Source organism: Phascolarctos cinereus, unplaced genomic scaffold (genome assembly GCF_003287225.1).
Source record: "Phascolarctos cinereus isolate Bilbo 61053 unplaced genomic scaffold, phaCin_HiC Scaffold_9;HRSCAF=440, whole genome shotgun sequence".
NCBI lineage: Eukaryota > Metazoa > Chordata > Mammalia > Diprotodontia > Phascolarctidae > Phascolarctos > Phascolarctos cinereus.
In genome coordinates this window covers 160,631,586-160,643,719 of record NW_027556402.1, presented here as the reverse complement: position 1 = coordinate 160,643,719, position 12,134 = coordinate 160,631,586, and the positions used below count along the sequence as shown (strand labels likewise).

The window sequence follows — 12,134 nt, the reverse complement described above, 5'->3', positions numbered from 1 at the left end:
TATTTAGAGGCTTCTACATTTAAAGGAATAGAGGGTTGAAATAAGATATTCTTGAAGGCAAAGGAGTTAAGATTATAACCAAGAATCACCTACCCAGCAAAACTGAGTGTAAACTTTCAAGGAAAAAAACAGATGTTTAATGAAATCAAGGACTTTCATACATTCCTGATTAAAAGACTAGAGCTGAGTAGAAAATCTGACATTCAAGCACAAGATTCAAGTATAAAAAGGCAAACATGAAAGAGTATGCATAAGGGACTTAACAAAGTTAAACTGTATGGCAAGATGATACATGTAACTCCTAAGAACGTTAGCATTATTAGGGAAGTGAAAAGGAGTTTACAGAGACTGAGAGCATGGGTATGAGTTGATTATGTTGGAATGATCTCCAAAAAAATGAAAGAGGGTGAGAAAGAGGGATGCACTGTGAGAAGGGGGAAAGAAGAGGTAGAATGGGGAAATTTTTCTCACATAAAAGAGGCACATAAGGAAAAGCTTTTATAATGAAAGGAGGGAGGTGGCAGGCAATGTTTGAAACTTGCTCTCATGAGAATTGCTTTAAAGAGAGAAGAATGAATATAAACACCCAGCTCTGCATAGAAACAGGGGAAGATAAAAAGATGGGGGGGGCAAGGGAGTAATAAAAGGGTGGGTGGATTAAGAGAGACAGTGGTTGGAAGCAAAATAAGACTTCTGAGGAACAGGATAAAAAGAGACAGAAAGAAACAACAAAATGAGAAAACAGGATGGAGAGAAATACATAATCATAACTGTGAATATGAATGGGATGGGCTCACCCATAAAACAGAAGCAGATAGTAGAATGGATTAGAAACCAGAAAACAACAACCTGTTGTTTACAAGAGACACACTTGAAACAATAAGACACACACAGAGTTAAAATAAAGGCCTGGTGCAGAATCTAATATACTTCAGAAGAAGTAAAAACAGCACAGGTAGCAATCATGATCTCAGACAAAGCAAAAGATAAAATAGACCTAATTAAAAGAAATAATCAAGGAAAACTACATTTTATAAAAGGTATCATAGACAATTAAATATTTATTTTAAAAATTTTCACCGAGTTTCTCTGAAAAATATCTCATTTCTCAAATATATAGTAAGTATAAGACTGAATCAAATTCATGAAACTAAGACCTATTCCCCAATTGATAAATGGTCAAAGGATATGAACAGGCAATTTTCAGAAGAAATCAAAGCCATCTACAGACATATGACAAAATGCTGTATATTAATACTGATAGGAGAAAAGCAAATCAAAACAACTCTGAGGGACCACCTCATATCTACCAGAAATGACAAATGCTGGAGAAGATAAGGGAAAAATAGGTATATTAATGAACTGCTGGTGGAGTAGTGAACTGATCCAACCATTCTGGAAAACAATATAGAACTATGACCAAAGGGCTATAAAACCATGCATACTCTTTGACCCAGCAACACCACAAACAGCCAAAGAGATCAAAAGGAAAAAGATCTGTATGTACAGAAATATTACAGCAGCTTTTTTTTGTGGTGGCTAAGAATTGGAAACTGAGAGTTTTCAGTTATGTCCAACTCTTCATGACCCTATTTGAGGTTTTCTTGACAAAGATACTGGAATGGTTTGCCATTTCCTTCTCCAGTTCATTTTACAAATGAGGAAATGGAGGTAAACAGATTTAAGTGACTTGTGCAGGATCACACATCTAGTTAAGTGTTTAAGGCTAGATTTGAACTCAGGAAGATGTCTTCCTGATTCCAGGCCCAGCACTGTATCCATTGTGCCACCTAGGTGCTCTGGAAAACAAGAAGATGATTATCAGTGGGGAAATAACTGAATAAGTTGTAGTATATGATTGTTACACAGTACTATTGTGCTATAGCTGCTTTTTTTTTTTTGCAATATGGTTAATATGGAAATGTTTTACACAATTTCACATGTATAACTGATATCATATTGCTTGCCTTCTCAGTGGGTGCGGGAGGGGGGAAGAGGAAGGGAGAGAATTTGGAACTCAAAACTTAAGAAGAATGCTAAAAGTAAATAATATGGTTTTTTAAAAATTGTAAAGGCAAGGGGCACAGTGGATAGAGCACAGGCCCTGAAGTTAGGAGGACCTGAGTTCAAATTCAGCGTCAGACCAAACACTCAACACTAGCTGTGTGACCCTGGGCAAGTCACTTAACCCCAACTGCCAAAAAAAAAAATTGTAAAGGCAGCTAATGTAAAAATAAGTTATAACCTAGCCTACACTTAATATTATCACAAATATCAAACCAAACGGGTTCTGAAATGTTTTACCATATAAAAAATTTCCAAGTCTTGATCAATTAGGATACTGCTTTTAAGTGATAAAGCTCCAATTTCAGTCTTGCATAATGAAAGAGATTTAACTTGTACACAACTTATATGTAATTTTTTAATGCTTTCAATTTCCTTCTTTCAAGTAAAATGGTAAAAGACATGTAACATATAACATTTTTATCTTATTATACTTTCAGAATGCTGTAGGGAATGTTTCTTGAAAAAGGTTTTTGTGGAATAATTTATAAGGATTGTGTAGTATCATTCAAAATGATTCTATAGACTATTCTCAATGGCTCTTGCAGGGCAGATGGTATGAATTTTCAACTGCTTTCATAAAAAGGGCTGCAGTACTTTGTGTCAATATCCACAGTTTTAAATATGTATATCCTGATATAACAAACTTTTCATAAAACAAGATACTCTTTAATTCAAATTCTGACTTACTTAATGCAATTTAGAAGTCAATTACTGTAAGACTGAGAACACCAATTCCCAATATTTTAAGATAACTAACAACTAGGAGTTCTGTGTTAAGGGAATGCTTTATTTTTCCCCATATGTTGAATTTAACAAGATAAAACAATTTCTTTCTTACCTACCAAACACTTTTTTTTGAGGAGGGGGTTACACTTGAAAGAAATTATTATGAAATAACTAACTGTCAATATTGGGGAGACAGGATTTTTTTCCTTTCTGAAAAACTTACTCTCTACCAGGCCAAGCCAGCATCTGAAAGATAATAAAATTGAATTGACTTTCTCAACCTTGTTTAGACTACACCCAGGTCAGAAAGCCCATGTATTCTATTTAGGTTTGAGTGGGGATAAATTTTTTAATTAGATTGCCCTTGGGGTGGAGTGGGGTTGGAAGTAAATAAGAAGATCATATTCATATCCCCCAGCTCCTCATTAAAATAGGTCCACCTCTCATTATAATGTTCATTCTCTCTCATTACTTGTCAACCAAACAGAGTTGACTGCCACCCCCCAGAACACCCACTCTTCCAAGGGCATATAAATGTTGAGTGGGTTCCATGAGGGATCTTTGGCATTCAAGAGTGTCACTGACCACTTTTATTAGTTATTGCTAGCATAATTAAGAAAATGATTAATTACCCAGAAATTGTGTCTCTCTTACTTTTTAAATGTCACACACACATTAGGCATATATCCCTAAGCAAATTAGCTTCTCTGAGCCTCACTTTTGTCATCCATAAAGCAGGACTAATAATGCAAGTAGTACTTATCTCACAGAATTGTTAAGAATTTCAAACAAGAAATCCCAATAAAACATTCTAAGACTTTAAAGTACTATTTAAATGCCAGTGATCATCATTCTTATTATACTATTTAGCTCCTCCTATTGAAATCATTCCATTGAACGTCACCCACTGCCAGATCCAATGATTTCTTCACAGTCCTAATCATCGGACTTTTCTGTAGAGCCCTGCATTCAACAAATCTCTTTTTCTTCTCATTTCCTCCTCCCATAGCCTATTTTTTTGATTCCCTGACATTAAGACATTTTCTACTCTGTCTAAGGGCTACATCGATCCTTACGACTCCAACTCATCCTTGTAACTCTTTAAATTTCCTTTTCCTGGCCTCCACATTCCTCCCTGTTCCTAGAGGACTGGGACTGTCTTTGCTTTGTATTCGTATATTCAGCACTTATTAACATACTTTGAGCATAAAAGTGTTTAATAAATCTTCTCCCATTGCATTTCTTCATCGATTCCTCTTCCTCCTCTTGCCCCCTAAATATAACTAATTGTCTCCAGGGTTGTTGTGAAGATCAAACAAGATAATAACTGTAAACCATTTAGCACAGTTTTTGGCACATGGTAAATGCTGCATAAATATTTATTATTATTATAATTATTATTATCTCTCTTTTCTTCTCTCTTGGTAATTTCATCTCACTTGACACTGGTTATGCAAATGATTTGCAAATACATAACTCTAACTCCCCCCACCTCCACTGACCTCTAGTCCCAAATTTCCAACTATCTGAAAGACATCTTCACTTATTCGACCTTCTGACACCTCAAACTTAACCATAACAAAGGTTATAGCCAACCTTCTCCTTCATAAGACATTCCTGTTTCTGTTCATGGCACCACTATTTTTCCCATCCACCACATTCAAAAACTTAAGTCACCTTTAAATGTTTAAGATCCTTCAAACATCTACCCTATCACTATCCAATAATTTACCATGGCCTATAAATTACAACTTGGCAATATTTCATATTCCTTACTTCATCTCCATTGTCTTTGCAAGGACTCTAGTTCAGGTGCTATCTTAATCACAATAATAAGCTTATCTCCTAGCAATTCTCTGCCTCTAATCTCTCCAGACACTCCTCCAAACTACTGCTAATGTAATCCTCAAATCGCATAAACTTGATCAAGTCATTTTCTTTCTCGGAAATCTTCAGTGGCATAATAATAATGATGATAATTTCTTAGCCTTATTTTTAATGCATTCCACAATCTGACTCCAGCCTATCTTCCTAGGATAATTTTATACTATTCTCACTAATGGATTCTGTTTTTTACTCTAACTGGACTATTCACCGCTCTCCGATACTGTCTTATCTATTTTTAGTTCTGTTTTTATTCATAATATCTGCTATGCTTAGATTGGACTTCCTCAAAGCTCTATTTGTTGAAATCCTCTTTCAAAGCTCAGCTCAAGTGCCCTTCTCCCCACCAAAACACAGATTGTAAGCGTTCCCTCTTCAAATCTATGCTAGTTTTTTACATCTCTAATTCTCCCATAATCTCATTCTACTCATATTATAGTTAACTGTATTTGTGCCCCATCCTCCTTATTAAAGATTCTTTAATGCCAAGAACTTGGCTGGTTTTTTTGTTGTTGTTACTGTTCCCGGCACCTAGAATGTTTTACCAAGAATATCACCGAATCTCAGACTTGGAATAAACTTCAAAGGTTATCTAACTCATTTTACACCTGAACAAGAATTCCTGCCATTAAATACTTTAGAAGGGTCCATCCAGACCCTTAGGAATTTGGGAGGGAGGGATATGTTTGTTTTGGGCTTTTTTTTCTGACTTCACACTTAAATTTGCCTCTTCCCAACTTCTATACACCCTGATGCCTTTGTTCATGTTCCCCCCATCCCAAAGTATCATTGCACCTCCCCAAAATTGCTTTAATTGCCTGCCCAAAAGAAAACAGTTTAATGGTTCTCCTGGTAACACTGTGATTAAGGCATTTTTCAAAGAGCTTTATCAATAAGGGTGACTTCTTTCAAAATGATAAAATCACTTAACTTTCTCCCAGTCCTGACCTAAACTCTGGCATCTGGCTATATACAGCTGTGGTAAGGGGAAAAAAGAAAGAGACCTAACCCAGGTCTGGAAACATTTAGCCTTTTGTGCCATCTATTCAAACATTTATTATGTATTGTTTAAAACAGATATTTTGTATTTTGTGCTAATTAAAGAGGTTTTATTGACAGTCTGATTTATTACAGTCCCACCCCTTATGCTACATTACTGTGCTAAAGTGAACTCTGGGTGTTTAAAGGCTGAGGTGAACTCTGGGTGTTTAAAGGCATGCCAGCAGACAGAGGAAACCTTTAAAAAGCCATTGAATGACTGACTACCCCTCACAGAAATGAATTCAAGAGTCCATATAGTTCAACCTATAACTCAACATAAAACCCACCGACAAGGGGTCAACTGGTCTTTGTCTGAAGTCTTCCAGTAACTTTGAGTCAATGCTTATTAAACATCAGCTGAATTGAACTCAATTTTGTTTGGCTTTACAAAACAGCCCAACATCTCTGTCACAGTACTTTCCCCAGAGATTAGTCTCTCTCAGGTGTGGCAAGTTGGGACACAGTAGCAACCTTTGAGCCTCCGGGGGCTCCACTGGCCACTCCCTAGGAAACTAGTCATTGGTTTCTGCTACAGCTGGGAAAATACCTGAGGCTGTATGAGGCAAACTATGTGACCAATTCAAGTGCTTCCTAAAACTGCTAATTGTACCAGTATCTGCTAATCTAGGTGTTTGCTTGGTATGAACTTATTTCTATGTCTTTGACTGACCACTAGTTTCCTCACATTCACTGACTCTCCTTGACTTTGTCTGCTGCTTCATCTTAGGATTCTTGCTCTCTGTTTCCAAACATTCTGTTTGACTTGACCAAACTCAAACTCCCCTTTGGCTATTGTTTCAGTGCTGAATTTTATAGCTTTGAATCTTTTCTGGTCTTGGTTTAACCAGTGATTCTCAAATTGTGTGTGTGTGTGTGTGTGTGTGTGTGTGTGTGTGTGTGTGCATGCACATATCTTGTATGCACAAACACAGATGTAGGTCAAAGTATTATTTAGTGCAAGGAACTGCAAGACACTGAACATTTAAGCTGGCAAAACTGCAGGAGATAGAAGACTCATGAATATTCATGTAACTGCAAATGTGAATTCTGCACAATTCATAAACACCTAGAGAAACCAAGACAAGAGTACACCTTTTGAGAAGCACTGGTTTCAATGCAACATAATGAGCCTCATTCCCTGACAGCTTCCCAAAGATGATGAAAAATGTCCCAATAGTACAACACTCCTGTGCAACAAATGAGTATGAAAAATAGTTGGGGAGGCATTATCACACAACTGTGAGAAATATCTGGGTGCTTAGTATACAGTAAGATTAATACGAGTCAGCTGTATGATGGGGCAGTCAAAAAAAGGTAATGTGATTTGGGGCTCCCTTAAGAGAATCATAACTTCCAAACACAAGGATGTGATAACAACTCTATACTCTGCCCTGATCACAGCAAATCTACAATATTGTGTTCATGTCCAGGTGCCAAAATGACAGAACACTCATAAGCCATAATGTAAAGAAGAAAGAAACTAACATTGTGAAAGACCTCGAGTCAATTTCATGAAGCTAAACTGAAGGAACTGAAGAAAAAACTCGAGGACATATGACAGCTGTCTAGAAATATTTAAAAAGTCATACTGTTAAAAAAGCCACCTACACTCAATACATCCACCTTCTCCCCTCTTCTAAACCTCTGTAATATGGCTTCTGACCTCACTGGTCAACTAAAATTTCTCTCTCCAAAGCTACCAATGATCTCTTATCCAAATCCAAAGATTTTTTTTCTCAGTCTTCATCCTTGACCTTCTTTAACAATGTTGAACACTTTTATCCTGACATATTCTCTCTTCCCTGGGTTTTCATGCTTCTGTTCTTCTAGTTCTCCTCCTAACCTATGTGGTCTGTCTTTACTCTTTTTTGCTCAATCTTCATCTCTGCCTCTCTTTGCTCTTTTTTGGATGAAAGAGAAAGTCAATAACTCCATTGCTTTAGATGAGATGAAACATCAGCAGGCCTTATCATCTGCTTTGCCCTCTATGACCTGCTGTCACTTAGCAACACCATTATAACTAATTTAACTTAATGAACTGTTGGCCTTGTCATCTGTACTACATATTTCCAAGGTTTGCCATGTTCCCTGTAACTGAACTTTCATTTATAATGTCTCTTCCAACAACAGTGTAAGCACTTTGAGGAGAGGAACTTTCTCTGCTTTTTTTAATCTATATCCCCAGTGACAGATAAGTAAGCACTTAATAAATACTTTCTTCCTTTCACTTTCTGGCTACAATGGGTTCAATACAATATCAATATCAATGCAGCTGATGATGACCACACCTAGATGGTCTGGCCCTAATCTCTATTGAGAATTCGGCCTTGACTTACCCACTTTGTTGTTGTTCATTTGTAAGTCCTGTTCAACTTTTCATGACCCCATTGGGGTCTTTCTTGGCAAATACTGCCATGGTTAGTCGTTTCCTTCTCCAGATCATTTTACAGATATGGAAACAGAGGCAAACAGGGTTAAGTGACTTGCCCAGGGTTGTGAGTGGCAGGGAAAACATTTCTCTATCATTCCATTACCTTCCTTTTACTACCCCACCACCACCACTTGATAATTTAGTGACCAGAATGTCACAGTCTGTTTTTTAAGACACTAGTACATTTTTTTAGGCCATACTTCCTTCCTAGCCAAACACATCCTGTGCCTTCTAGATATACTCTTATATACTCAATATCCTCTTATTATCTTCTAAAATAAGCCTTAAAGAGGCTTGTGAAGTAAGTTCGACCTTACTCTGGATCTGCCTAATTCACTCCACAATGCAGTATGACATAACCATAACTACAATGCAGTTGATAATAAAGTAAGCAACTGGATTCAGAAAAAGAAACTGGGATCTCACTTCTAACTCCAGAAGTTAACTGTTTCATCTACGCTCTCAGAGCTTTGGTTTCAACTGTCAAAACAAACAGCTAGACCAGATGACCTCTAAGGTCTCTTCCAGGACTGACATTCTGTAATTCTACATCAAAATTCCACTTTGGCAGGAAAACCATTCAAGAGGACTGGTGTCTATCATCTACATAAATGGAAAAGCTATGTATGGCTCATTTATGACTTCTTCATCTCTTCCTTTACTCCCAGACTGTTGTAAAAGGCAAATTCAAAAAGAAAACATCCATAGAATAAAATGTTACAGAGCTAATGAAGAAAAAAAGTCAAGTCAATTGTTAATTTTCCTAACTAGCATGGATTTTTTCCCAACTTTTACTATCTTCTTTTAATAGTTCTGGTATGCTAGATATAAATTTAAAAAGCAAAAAAGTGTGTATGAACACATTTAGGTTGGGGGCATCATAAATATTTATTGAATTTAATGCAATGAGGGAAAATCTTGATATTTAACCTCTTGTTATGTTTTCTGCAGGTTTTTCCATTCACTTTAAATGACTTTGATGTTGTAAGAAGAATTAGGACGTGGGGCTTCAGCTATAGCTATAAGATTAGCACAATACTTCAATGGTCTGTGACTTCATCATTGTGGGTAGTCCTTCCAGTGGTTCAGGTCACAACCACCACCATCAGTTACTAGATAACCTTTAAGAGTTGCTATAAGTGAATTTTCCATCACCCTACAGCCAAGCAAGTGAGGAGCCTCTCCAAATTTAGTCAGATTGGTCTTCAGATACCAGATATGCAGTCTATTATCAGGCTCAAAGTAAAAACTTTCCAATCACGAAGTCACAGTAGAAATGGAATCTGCACCTGAGTCAGCTCTTCAGGGGATATTTTCAAGATATTACAATAGGCCTCTTGGGCTCTACTAAATACTACATTCTCATAGTAAAAAGAAATTATTTTGAGATTACAAATTGCACTGCTTCACTTTATCAATGTCTACACTTAAGAGTTGCACAATAATATTCACATGCTCACATATTTGACATTAACATAATTTAAGATGATTTTGCTGATGAGTATATTAGTTATTATTTGCAAATATAATAACCTCTTATCACCACTTATCCAGAAACCAATTAACAACAACAGCAACAACCACAAAAACAAAACCCCCTAATTATTATTTGACTTTATCTAGAAACTATGTATTTTAAGTATTCCATTATGTAAATCATATAGTAATTTTATATAGTTTTTTCCAGGAAAAAAATAAGATATTGATGAGAATATCAATATGAGATTTTGAGAGTTAACAGGGACTTTAGAGGCCATTTAGCTAACTAAGCATCCTACCTCACACAGCACTCTCAACAACAGCCCTGATTGATGGTTTTCCAACCTTCATTTGGATATATATAATGTCATGGAACAGACTACCTTACAAGGTAAGATATTTCATATCTAACCTTAACTTTTTTTTATTTCAAAATTTCAATCATCTTTCACATTTAAAGTCACACATTTCCTATTTATGTAAATTATTTCATTTGTCAATAAATAAGACTCACTACAAAAGAAGCAAATGAAATAATTGAGAGAACAAAAAATATTACAACACAAAAAAGGCACAGTCTAAACCAGAGTCACATTCTAAAAAGTCACTAGTTAAACTGGTTAGACATAGGTGTAGCCTAATTATGTAACAAAGACCCAGGAAAGAACAGCCTAAGTAAACTTCTTACATCAATACTCCAAGTACTAATTGTGCTTTAAATATCTTTCCTTACAGAGATGATTTTCAGTACTATAAATTAACCCTTATATAGAATAGGAATCAATTTTTTGGAAATACTTTAGAAGCCAAAGTTTCATAGGTTAGGTATACTTAAAATGACAATTTCAAAAGAAGTTAACCTTCTTGGCCATAGGGTTAAATTATGTTAAAAATAAAAAGATCTCAATACTATATAACTCCCAGACTATTGTAAAAGGCAAATTCAAAAAGAAAACATCCATAGAATAAAATGTTACAGAGCTAATGAAGAAAAAAAGTCAAGTCAATTGTTAATTTTCCTAACAAGCATGGATTTTTTTCCAACTTTTACTATCTTCTTTTAATAGTTCTGGTATGCTAGATATAAATTGAAAAAGCAAAAAAAGTGTATATGAACACATTTAGGTTGAAGACCAATCTGACTAATAATAACCATTGAAATATTGTGCTAATCTTATAGCTATAGCTGAAGCCACACATCCTAGTTCTTCTTACAACATCAAAGTCATTTAAAGTGAATGGAAAAACCTGCAGAAAACATAACAAGAGGTTAAATATCAAGACTTTCCCTCGTTGCATTAAATTCAATAAGAGGAAAGTAAATGGGTAAGTATGAATACAAAGAGCCAACAAACATCAGATTAAAATAAACTCAGCATTTCTAGCCAACTCCAATAATTTGAAAATATAATGAAGTATTTAATACTCTAAATTATCTTCCCACCAAAATAAATTTTCATTCAGAAATAATCCGAACAGCTTCATGAAGAAATGAATGTCATTCCACGTAGAAATGTCAACTCACAACATACAAGTAATATTTGATACATACCCTTGAGGAGACTGCTTATCCAGCCATCCTGATTTGACCTTTTTTGCTGATGATCCATAATAACACGCATAGGGTGATATGGAGTTTGAGGTCGAGGCTGGTTGATCAACAAGTCCACTAATGGAACTCTGTGGATAACTGTGCCTGTTAGCAGCTAAGTCCAAACTCCCTTTCTGAGCCCTGGACTTGGATGCCTTGGAATTTCCTCTTCTTAAACTATTAAAACATTCTTCCACAGTAGAATATTCTGACTCAGAAGCAGAGTCTAACAGAACAGCAGTTTTATCTTCTCGAGGAATCCAAATATCTTCTACTTTGTCTTCACATGTTTTCATTCTGTTATCATATATGCTGAATGAAATGAAGAAAAATTTGCCAGATTACTGGAAAGCAACAATTAACCTCATACAATTAGCAAGTTTCCCTAAAATTCTTTATGGACAATCAGTCATAAAATTGTAAGCTGGAAAGAAATTTGACAGGTTAACTTTAATCCTCCAGTCTGGTTTGTTTCATTTTGCTTTTTTTTTTTTAAGAACTTTGGAGAAGGAGTCCCACTGATCCATGTCAGTGGATTTATACCACGTTTAAATATTTTCCTCTTCCATGGGCAGGGAGGTGGCACAGTGCAGACAGTTCTGGACCTGGAGTCACTGAGGACCTGAGTTCAAATTCAGCCTCAGACACTTACCAGCTGTGTGGCCCTGGGCAAGTCATTTAATATGTTTGCCTCAGTTTCCTCATCTGTAAAATGAGCTGGAGAAGGAAATGGCAAAGACTCCAATAACTTTGGCAAGAAAACATCAAATGGGGTCACAAAGAGTCATACATAACTGAAACGCCTAAACAGCAACAAAATCATCTGCCATGCAAAATCTGACAAATTCACCATTGTTAATTCACTACTTTTAGTTAGATGTGGAGAACAGTGACATCCTTTATATGATAATCCTT

At 35.9% G+C, this 12,134-nt stretch overlaps 1 protein-coding gene across 1 annotated transcript in view; it reads right to left on the bottom strand.

The window, feature by feature from the left end:
• ARAP2 (ArfGAP with RhoGAP domain, ankyrin repeat and PH domain 2) overlaps positions 1-12,134 on the bottom strand; it is a 239,216-nt gene that overhangs the window by 168,112 nt on the left and 58,970 nt on the right. The window contains 1 exon segment of the mRNA XM_078148406.1: positions 11,181-11,531. Within this exon segment, the coding sequence (XP_078004532.1) occupies positions 11,181-11,531 (351 nt within the window).